This window comes from Hyla sarda, chromosome 3 (genome assembly GCF_029499605.1).
Source record: "Hyla sarda isolate aHylSar1 chromosome 3, aHylSar1.hap1, whole genome shotgun sequence".
Taxonomy (NCBI): Eukaryota; Metazoa; Chordata; class Amphibia; order Anura; family Hylidae; genus Hyla; species Hyla sarda.
Genome location: NC_079191.1, coordinates 365,067,311 through 365,079,393, shown reverse-complemented (window position 1 = coordinate 365,079,393; position 12,083 = coordinate 365,067,311). Strand labels below are relative to the sequence as shown.

Below are 12,083 nucleotides of genomic sequence, written 5' to 3'. Positions count from 1 at the left end.
TAAATAATAATAAAAAAAAAAACATCTTCAAAGTTGTGGGCATGTTCTGTACATTAAATAATTAAATCCTCAAACAATCATGTTAATTCAAGGTTGTGAAGCAGCATAAAACAAAAAAAAAAGTCAGGGGGGGGGGTAGAGGGGAATACCTTTGCAAGGCACTGTAGATATTCAAGTCCTTGTTTTTTGTATTTGTTTAGCTTAAAATGCAGTATATTAGGATTTGTACTGTCACATGCTAACAGATATGTTGTGTTAAAGGGGTTATAGAAAAACAGAGCTTTTTTCTTTCAAAAAACGCTCTCCGTCTGTCTCCAGGTTAGATGTGCTTCTGCAGCTCAGTTCCATTGAAGTGAATGGAGCCAAGTTGTAATACCACATCTAAAGTGGAGAAAGAAATTAGCTGTGTTTTTCTATTCCTGGATAACCCCTTTAAAGGTACTGTCCACAAAACTGTATTTTCACACTGAAATCTACCCAAAAACCACCTAACAAGGACATGCAACAGATTTTTGTGTCAGAAAAATTATCTTTAGTGAAAAGACCCCTAGGGTCTAGGATTGCAGTGTCAGTGCCCCCTTCCTCTGTCCACAATGCAAAATACTTGCACTAATAACAGTGCTTCAGGGGTTTAACAGATAGGATGCTGTAAATCATTACCACATACGGTACCTATTTATTATCAACTATTATGGCTTATCAGATGGGCATATAAATTTATATGGAACAAATGTAGGTGTAGAGAACGTTGGGAAGACCTGAAGCCCAACACAAAATATAACCTAGTGTTATCACTTTGTTTGGTAAATTGAATTTAAATTAAGGGATTTACAGCAAAATAGGGTTGACTGAGGTTTGGGGAAACGTGGCAACACAACTTTAATGTTTGACTATGGGGAAAACAGTTACTAGGAAGTCGATTTTTTTTTCTATTTTTTTTCTGCAACTTTTTCAAACAAGTCAATATAATGTCATGATTTAACGACAAGTCACAGGTGACTGTGTCACTATGGTGCCTTAGTCATTAAGTAACATTTAAATAAATCTATTTGCATTTCATTAAATCTATTGAATTAATAAAGTTGTAACTTTAATAGGATATGATAATTAACAATAAACTTTCCAGAACCAATTAATTAATTTAATTGATACCTAAAATATACTACAGTACCTAAGGAATTAATTACATAGTAACAGCAAAACTATATAACCTATAAATGTATATAATAAAATCTAACCAAATCGATTAATGTAATTACTGGAAACAAGCGACAATGCAACATTTTACAATTACTATAAAGCAATAACGATTTATTAATATCCTAACAAATCATAACCATTCAATAATATTTTATGATAATCTAACGTTAATCCTTATACAATTTTAATAAACTAGTTAATAGAATTCCTAAAAAGGGATGTGGATTGGGATAAGAGGTTACAATGAATTTTTATTTCATTGACGGGAAAGTCTGCTTTGGGCTGTGTCCACACCTTACATTTAATTGGTATTACCAATTTTTTTCAAAATTGCGCAATTTGTACCATTTAAATACAACGTGTGAACACAGCCTTGGACAATACCACAAATGGTAACATAGTAACATAGTTCATAAGGTCAAAAAAAGACCAGAGTCCATCAAGTTCAACCTATAACCCTACTGAGTTGATATACAAGGTGGGCAATTTATATGGATACACCTCAATAAATGGGAATGGTTGGTGATATTACCTTCCTGTTTGTGGCACATTAGTATATGTGAGGGGGGAAACTTTTCAAGATGGGTGGTGACCATGGAGGCCATTTTGAAGTTGGCCATTTTGAATCCAACTTTTGTTTTTTCAATAGGAAGAGGGTCATGTGACATATCAAACTTATTGGGAATTTCACAAGAAAAACTATGATTTACTTGGTGTTAACGTAACTTTATTCTTTCATGAGCTATTAAGTTTCTGACCACTTATAAAATGTGTTCAATGAGCTGCCCATTGTGTTGGATTGTCAATGCAACCCTCTTCTCCCACTCTTCACACACTGATAGCAACACGGCAGGAGAAATGTTAGCACAGGCTTCCAGTATCCGTAGTTTCAGGTGCTGAAGAATGGGCAAAACAAAAATTGGAATCGGACCCTTAGTTTACACAGAAGATTTTGTTCAGTGATGAGGCTAACTTTTATGTGAATGGTGAAATTAACAAACAAAACCATCGCTATTGGTCTGGCACTAACCCACATTGGATAGATCCCTCCAAAACTGTTGGAACGCAAAAATTGATGGAATGGTGTGGAATATGGGGTACAAAGATAGTGGGGCAAATCTTCATCAATGGAGACCTCAAGGCCACTGGATATGCAAAATTGCTACATGATGATGTGTTTCCCTCTTTATGCACTGAAGATGGCACATTTCCTGAGTTTTTACAGCAAGATGGTGCACCACCACATTATGGGTGTCAGGTCCGAGCATTCCTAGATGAACAGTTTCCTGGAAAGTGGATTGGTCGTCGGGGGCCAGTTGAATGGCCCCCAAGGTCTCCCGATCTGACCCCCTTAGACTTTTATCTTTGGGGTCATCTGAAGGCAATTGTCTATGCTGTGAAGATACGAGATGTGCAGCACCTGAAACTACAGATACTGGAAGCCTGTGCTAGCATTTCTCCTGCGGTGTTGCTATCAGTGTGTGAAGAGTGGGAGAAGAGGGTTGCATTAACAATCCAACACAATGGGCAGCACATTGAACAGATTTTATAAGTGGTCAGAAACTTGTAAATAACTCATGAAAGAATAAAGTTATGTTAAAACCAAGCACATCATTGTTTTTCTTGTGAAATTCCCAATAAGTTTGATGTGTCACATGACCCTCTTCCTATTGAAAAAACAAAAGTTGGATTTAAAATGGCCGCCATGGTCACCACTAATCTTGAAAAGTTTCCCCCCTCACATATACTAATGTGCCACAAACAGGAAGTTAATATCACCAACCATTCCCATTTTATTAAGGTGTATCCATATAAATGACCCACCCTGTAGATCTAGAATCCATAACCTGTAATGTTATTATTCTACAAAAATGCATCCAGATCCCTTTTAAATGATATCAGAGTTCACCATGACCACCTCCTCTGGCAGAGAATTCCACAGTCTCACTGCTCTTACAGTAAAGATTCCCCATCTGTGCTGGTGTAGGAACCTTCTTTCCTCAAGACATAGAGGATGCCCCCTTTTTATAGATACAGTCCTGGGTGGTATAAATAAATCATGGGAGAGATCTCTGTACGGTCCCCTGATTTATTTATACATAGTTATTAGGTCTCCCCTAAGCCTTCTTTTTTCTAAACTAAATAACCCTAATTCTGATAATCTTTCTCGGTACTGTAGTCCTCCCATATTACTCTGGTTGCCAGTTTTGAACCCTCTCCAGCTCCACTATATCTTTCTTGTACACTGGTGCCCAGTACTGTACACAGTATTCCATGTGTGGTCTGACTAGTGATTTGTACAGCGGTAGAATTATTTCCTTGTCATGGGCATCTATGCCCCTATTGATGCACCCCATGATTTTATTTGCCTTGGCAGCAGCTGCTCGACACTGGTCACTACAGCTAAATTTACTATAAACTAAGATTCCCAAGTCCTTTTCCACGTCAGTCGTCCCAAGTGTTCTCCCATTTAATACATAATTCCAGCCTGGATTTTTCTTCCCCATGTGCATTACCTTACATTTATCATTGTTGAACCTCATGTGCCACTTCCCAGCACAAATCTCCAACCTATCCAGTTCCATTTGTAACAGTGCACTGTCCTCTATTGTGTTTACCGCTTTACAGAGTTTAGTATCATCTGCAAAGATTGCTACTTTACTATTCAACCCCTCTACAAGGCCATTAATGAATATATTAAATAGAACAGGACCCAAGACTGACCTCTGTAGTACCTCACTAGTAACAGGCACCCAATCAGAATAAGTACCATTAATAACCCTCTGTTTCCTATCATTGAGCCAGTTACTTACCCACTTACACACATTCTCCCCCAGCACCATCCTTCTAATTTTATGCCCCAACCTTTTATTTGGCACCATACGAAATGCTTTGGAAAAATTCAGATATACAACATTTATCGATTGCCCCTGGTCCAGTCTGGAGGTCACCTCCTCATAAAAGCTGATCAGGTTAGTTTTACAGGACAGATACATCATAAATCCATGCGGATATGGAGTCATACATTTATTTTCATCAAGATACTCCCTAAATAGCATCTCTTACAAAACCCTCAAACAATTTACATGCAACGGAGGCTACACTAACAGGCCTATAATTCCTGCGGTCACCTTTTGACCCCTTTTTAAATATTGGCACCACATTTGTTATGCACCAGTCCTGGGGAACAGTCCCTGTTTCTATAGAGTCCCTGAATATTAAAATGGTGATCACTTTGTGTTCCGGTTAATGGGAACTTAGTCATTATCTGTAATGTGTGGAAAAAACTGACAGCAAGGTTTTAGATCCGCTGCAGCACCATCACATGGGAAGTGAAGTATTACAAACTTCTCACTGAAACCAATGAGCTCTCCATGTAAAGCACTGACAAATCTAATCCTCCAGACACACTTTTAGCTGCTTTCCACTGCTGCCATTTGAATGCCTGAACATGGTATTTGACAACTGTTTTTCTAGAAAACCCCATTAACATTCACAAGAACTGCTTTCTGAAATTATGAAAAATACACAATAGTACCAATAAGTGTCTAAATGATCACTAGATAATAGTATAAAGCATTGCGGGTTCATCTCACTTCCCTGGTGCCAGGGATACATAGATGATGGGATTGGGACACACACAGAATGTAGAACAGAAAAGAAAGAACATTTCAGTGTCTGGTTAAGCACCAGATGTTTATTGGTAACTCCATGTAAGATCTATAAAAAGACAGCCGGTATACAATGTCTGACGTGTTTCAGGTGGACGTACGACCCTTAGTCATATTAAGATCATTAGATGATACCATACCTCCATAGATCAGAAATAATTATGTCTAATTTTCATTATCTTGCTTAGCTCTTTGCAGCTCAGTTGTTTTCATGTTGCCAGGGCTTGTGCAAAGGTCAGCAGTTTTCGCAAGTCCTCTTTCCTCTCATAAACATAGACCTACCTGCATGCCCTCTGTTAAAGGTATAAAGCAGTGCTGTGTTTGTTTTGCCTTCACAGACACAACACACTAAGACCTGTTTTAAAGAGACACTGTAAGATAGCTTCAGAGACGGAGAGGTAAACATGTTTTTAGATAATGGGATGCCACACAGGCAGTAAGTGATCTGTCATACATGTAGACCATTTGCATACAAGAAGTTAATTTGCTTTGTCAGGAGCCTTATTACTATTATGAAAAATAAGTTTGCTTTTATATCTCTTTCAGCTCAAGGCTTGTAGTTCCAAGGGCCTGGCCTAATCTGAAGTTGTAGAAACAAGGGCCTGGCCTAATCTGAAGTTCTTTAATTCTTATTCCATTTAGTCGGTCTCTTCTTTTAGCTGAAAAAAATTCAGACAGAGAAATATTGTGCTACAGTGAGATAAAGTAAACAGCCAGTGAGGTCATTAGACTTGATACAGCACTTGGGTCGATGTCTGAAAGAAGCATGCCAGACGTTCTGGTGAAGCAAGCATGAAAAATAGCTGAGCCTAGGTCCTCTTGAAAGGGTTAACATCTTCACAGCCTTTCTTCAAAATAAATAATTTTACATAAACCAAGAAAAGCCTTTAGCAGAAATTAAATGCACCTTCTGTCCTCGACATTCATCCTTATAACGCTGGACTATAGCAAATTACACGCGATTCATCTGTAGGTTTGTTGCCGGATCTTCCTATGCAGATGGCTGTTTCTGCACATTAAATGAGTGTGTTCTTATCCCTTCACACTGAATGCAGGATTACACTCACACCATCACAAATATTCTTTGCCCTCGTTTCATTTATCTTCTCCTGGGCAAAGATAAAAGCTGAAAAATTGAACTACTTAGCTTTGTGAGCTTAGGGAAGTCTGAGTGGCTAGAGGCAAGAGAGGGTATTATTGAAAAGTCACAAACAGTTCAGAAAACCTAGGTTTAAATAATGAGAGTCTCGGTTTTAATGCGGGCACGTTAGCTTCTTCATTTAATGTACCAGCTGCTTCTTTATACACAAAATAAGCAGTAAAAATACAGCTTTCTTTTACCTAAATCTTCACGCTGATGGCAATGCTGCCTTTAAAAGTAAAAACAAGCAATATTAGATTACTGAAAGGATTACAAAAAAAAAAAGAAAAAAAAATAGACGGCATTGTCTATTGCAGGGAAAGGCTGCTCTGTTTCACTAACTTAATGATGTAGGGTAAAATTAGAGAGATACCTTCCGAGGAAAAAGGCACATAGTAATCACCTTTATCGCATTGCTTAACAGACTAGTAAGTGAAACAGTAATTTCGCCAACTGTGAAATGGCTTTAAAAGAAAACAATTCTTCAGACAATTTACTTAATAACTTAAGCTCTCAGAAGTAACAGTAGTCCTTACTAACGACAGTACAAATTCATTAAAATATCCACTTATATATGTATGAAAGGAGGCAGAACATTTATGGAGGCTCTTAATGCCTCTGTGAAATTCATGTAGAAGAGATTAATACTTTTGACACAGGGATTTTTAATTATTGGTTTTGAATATACACACAAATAGAAGACCTGCTTTGTTGGGCCGAAACGGGCAAAATAGAATCCAGTTTATTAAAAAGGAAAAAGTATTAATTGGATTGAAAGTTTTTCATGTTTTAAGCAGAATTTGCTGTTAAAAAAAGTGTATGTAATCTGCTGGAGAAAAATAGAATGAGGGTTATTAATGAAAGAGAAAAACAAGCCCATTCCATGGGGTATGGGCCATTTGCATTTCTCTATTTAGTCTTATCCAGCACAGTACTGTAGAAAGGGATTTATAGAAGAGGTAACTCTTCTGTCTTCTAATGAGATCTTAGTTTTCCAACCATCATAATTCATGGGCATAAAATAGAGGACTTCAGCCCAATGTCCATAAAAAAGGAAACTTGTCTGATTTTTTTTATGCTTGAGGAGCTTGTACATTAAGTAAACACAGGGGAGTTTTTGTGAATATTAATGTTTTATTTAAACTTTATGGCTCTGCAGGAAATCTAAACTTACCGTTATAAAATATGACTCTCTTTCTTACCAACTAAGTCCAACTAAGAGGCATCACTAAGGGTATGTTCACATGGCATGAAATGTGCAGAAAGTCTGCCTGGAAAATACAGACGGACATTCTGCACACTTGAAGGTTCCGGCGGTCGCAAGGACCGCTCGGAAATGCGCCGTCTCGAAGACAGCAATGCATCTACAAGCGAAATTAATTCGTATATATTCTTATTGCACATGCCGGAATCTGGATTTAAGCTGCAGAAACATCTGCCGCAGAAATTCCACCATGTGCACAGTGCAGCAGATTCTCATTGAAATTAATGTGACTCTGCTGCAACGGAATGTCCATTCGGAATATCCTGGCGGAATTCTGCACGGACATTCTGCCGTGTGAACATACTCTAAGAAAAAAAGAGTTTGCTTTTCCTGCACAGACCATAACCCTCCACCAAACGTTAGGAGAAGCCAACACCTAAGACAGCTGTAACTCGCTGAGAAAAGTCTGGATGGAGAAGCCTACCCAGAGAACCAGTGAGGTTGAAGACACAGCCAAAAAACAAATGGGTGAGTGATGTGTCTCCCAGTGACACCACAAGAAATTATTTTACAGAGAAGACACGTTTAAATTAGGGCGCACATAGAAGATGTCCAAATGTAGCCCCCAAGAGAGGGAACAAAACTCAATACAATACATGCTTGGCCCACAGTGCACTGTCCAAGAGACCCACAGGACTGGTCGGATAAGCAGTGATACAGGCTGAAGAGGGCCATGCTGAGTTACCATCATGAAACTACTAAAGAAGCTGCAGGGGCAGACAAAAAAAATGTGCCAATGGAGGAAATAGTGGGAGACTGGACCAAAGGGCTTGAGGGCATTTCTAGGCATGGGAGGAGGGGACCAAAAGGTGGAAACATGGAAGAAATGCCAACTTGGACTCTAAGAGCATGAAGAGATCAGCACCAAATGTCATCAGAGAACTGGTAGAGGAAGGAAAAAAATATGAGCCCTCTGACAAAACTAAATATTTGGTTGTAGCGCAGAAGAGGATTCTGGCAGACTCTGACAGGGATTTGTCAATAAAGCCGAGCTGGAGACAGGCAGGTGACTATCAAATATGACAGGGGCACCAAGAAAAAAAAGAGACATTCTACTGTGGCAAGGTTGCACCCCAATGAAACAATGGCCATTCCATGAAAGGAGGTATTCTTCGGAAGTCAAGTACTCTAAGTGGCAGAGGAGAAAACCTGCAAAACACAAAGACAACCTATAGAAGAGGGTAATGTGGACTGAATAAGGGAGTGATGTCAGCAGGAAACAAATCTGCTTAACCAACTAAAGTGGAAAGTGTGAGCGACCACGCAGATGTCAGAGGTTCAGTACTTGAAAAAGTGTGTGTGTTCAGGAAAAGGGCCAAAAGAAGCTGCCTATGCAGTATGAGAGGTCGATTGGTATGACAGATCACTAGACTTATGGAAAGGCAAAAAAATTTAAACAACCAATTGCTTCTTTCAATTTTAAAAAGGCCTCTGAATGATAAAAGAAATCTGATGTTGTTATGGGCAACTGCATCACTCTTCATCTCCACAGGTTTTGATAAATCTCCCCCAAAGACTTCTACATTTGTAGGCTTAGAGTGGGGAATGAAAGAGTAGAAAAATTACAGATTTGGAAGTGGAATAGTTTAATCTTTTCACTGACGACTATACGAGGTAATAGTCTCTTTGAATATAAAAAATATCCCCCCCCCCCCAACAATCCTTTAATTCCATTAATCCAGCATGTACTAAACTACAAAATCTAACAATCCAGCATTTTATTCCACCATTAAATACAATATCATGTGAATCAAAACAAAGCCAAGAAAAAGACTGAACTGATAACAAAATAGGAAATTTCTCTAATTTACAAAACACAAAGTTATAGTAGCAGATTGTGGGCCGAGATTTTTTATGTACTTTATCAGACAGTCATAAAAAAATGACATTAAACTATAATCAATACTACATTGATTTACAACTTATGGACTGAGCCAGTTACTCCTCTTCATGACTAGAAACAATATCATTTTTACTGTACTTATGTATTTGAAAGCTATACCTTTTTTTCCTCAATTGGTTACTCCAATAATTTTTGCATATTTCTGTGATACATGGGTTTATGTTTACATTTTTATACATTGTGATAAAAAAGGAAAAATTTTCAATTTTTTTTTCAATTAATAGCACAAATAATTGTTGTGTCTCTTTCCCATTATGGTCATTACCATGAGGAAGGGGCCTGAAGCTAAGGTTTGGGTAGATTCTTTATTTATCTATTTATTTATATTTAATTGACACATTGTACCTCTATAATGTCATAAATTACCTTTGAGTAGACATTTTTCCATTACAATCTTTCGCCTTGTATCCTCTTGGGGTTTAAGTTGTTCAGTAGTCAGCAAGCGGTTAAAGAAATCATTAAAATAATATTACATAAAAAGTAAAACCACCAAATATAGACACTTACCCTTGCACCTAGCCTCACAACAACTACGTGTTCACGTCCTGAAGAATCTTCTATTTTCAGTCTGATTGTACTGAATTCATTATCTACAAACAATAATCTAAAAGAAAAAAAAAAGTGATATGTGTAAGAATTCTACTGCCTCAATAAAAATATAAAATATTATAGTGGATAATATGTTGAAAACAGGCATGATAATATTTGGTAGGGATCGACCGATACCGATATTTTTTAGGGCCAATACCGATAATCTGTGAAGGTTAGGGCAGATACCTGATAACTTATACCGATATTCCGGTATAAGTTATCGGCTATTTATCCCCCGCGACACCCATGCAGATCATTTATTTAAAGCAGGCGCTTTAAATCAATGAACTGCAGCGGCTTTTGCGGTGCCATAGGCCACCGCCGCCACCCGCTTCTCTCCCCCTGCCTGTCCGGGGGTCCTCCTGAGTCCTATCACCGCGACCGCAACGCGCCCCCCACCCGCCACCGCCCCGCGTCGCACCCCCCACCCGCCACCGCCCCGCGTCGCACCCCCCCACCGCACCGCCCCGGCCGCATTGCCTCCCCCTTCCCCAGTTTTATAATTACCTGTTCCCGGGGTCCACTCTACATCTGGCTCCGGTGGCGTCCTACTGAGCTGTCTCTGTGCGCACTGACGGTGATGTCGCAGGTAACGCAGGACGCAGCAGGAGCCAGAAGTAGCGTGGACCCCAGCCCCCGGGAACATGTAATTATAAAACCGGGGATGGGGAGGCAATGGGGCCGGGGCGGTGCGATGAGGGGGGGCTGTGCGGTGGGTCGATTCGGGGGGCGGTCGCGGTGTGAGCGGTGCGGGGTATTATCGGCAAGGTAATTGCCGATACCGATAATGCCCAAAATCATGAATATCGGCCTATAATATCGGCCAAACCGATAATCGGTCAATCCCTAATATTTGGTGCATTGCATTTTAAAAGAATATGTACAAAAGAAAATCATGGGGGTCTGGATGTCTCTGTATATTTTCATTTTGTGATATATAGTCACGTATGGGCAGGGAAGTAGTGCAGTACTGATCTCACCCACTCCCTCTATCCCTGCCTACTTGCCTATCCACCCTAAATAGCGGATCAACAACCACCAAAATAAACTACAGTACAGACACAGGTCAGGATACAGTAAGTGAGCACAAATACAAACAGAAATAATATCTAACACACACACACAATGAGTCAATGTCCACTAGCCGAGTCAATACCAGGAGCTGTCAAAAGGTGCCAAGTCAAAAATACAGAGAAGAGTCAGGAAACCAAGCCAGAAAGTTACAAATACCAGAATATCAGGAATACAGATAATAAACGCTAGTTACTTGAGCAAGCTCTTTCACAGGCGAGGCCTGAAAGCAGACTGTAGGTTTATATAGGCAACACACAGGTGAACTAACAAGGTCAGCTGACCAGCCCAGCAACCAGATAAACACTCAGGGATGTTTAACCCTTCAGATTCTTTAAAAAAAATAAATAATAATAATAATATATATATATATATATATATATATATACACACACACACACACACACACACACCCCGTGTATGTGTGTGTGTGTATATATATATATATATATATATATATATATATATATATATATTTTATTTATTTTTTATTTTTTTTTTTTTAATAGTCTTTGGTAAACCTGAAAACATCAGCATTTACCCTTTTTCCTGGAAAGGACCTATCCCAAACCTGCTTTATAACTGGTGGATGCCAGCTGCTATATGTAGCTGACAGCTGCCATCAGGGGCCAGAATTACAGATCACTCAGTTGCTGGTTATTTAATCCCCTATATGCCAAAGTCAATAACAACCTGGAAGGTCACATACTGTCTGCCACACCTTTTAGGTTTCCAATTGCCCCCTTCACAACTAAATTTTAGGATGTCAATGGGTTGTCATGGTGGCCAGGGGCCTTCTGAAGACCTCCGCAGCTTCCATGAGAAAATGTCTACTACACCCAGCCATAACTGGTATCACAGTAAAAAAGGAGGTCCCAACACTCACCAGAGCTTCAAGTAAGGTAGTTTTATTGCATATCCTCAGAACAGAACACGTTTCGGCCTTTAGCAGAGGAAGGCTAAAAGCCGAAACGTGTCCTGTTCTGAGGATATGCAATAAAACTACCTTGCTTTAAGCTCTGGTGAGTGCTGGGACCCTCTTTTTTTTTAACTATGCATTGATATTCCACGTGCACCACCAACTACAGCTGTGCTGACCCTGCTCTTCTCCAAGTAACTGGTATCACAACATGTGGAAATGGTCAAACTATTAAAATAAAACATGATTTTTCCCAGACATTGAATACTGTAAATGGAAAAAAGAAATAATAATACCTAATGCCTGAGTTGCATTTTTTGTCA

The 12,083-nt window shown here is 39.1% G+C and overlaps 1 protein-coding gene across 4 annotated transcripts in view; it reads right to left on the bottom strand.

The window, feature by feature from the left end:
* The window catches only part of FANCL (FA complementation group L), a 193,038-nt gene that overhangs the window by 85,447 nt on the left and 95,508 nt on the right, over window positions 1–12,083 (bottom strand). For all 4 annotated transcript variants that reach the window (XM_056567714.1, XM_056567712.1, XM_056567713.1 and 1 more), the window contains exon 6: window positions 9,687–9,783. In XM_056567714.1, coding sequence (XP_056423689.1) covers window positions 9,687–9,783 — 97 coding nt within the window. The remainder of the gene's footprint in view (window positions 1–9,686; window positions 9,784–12,083) is intronic.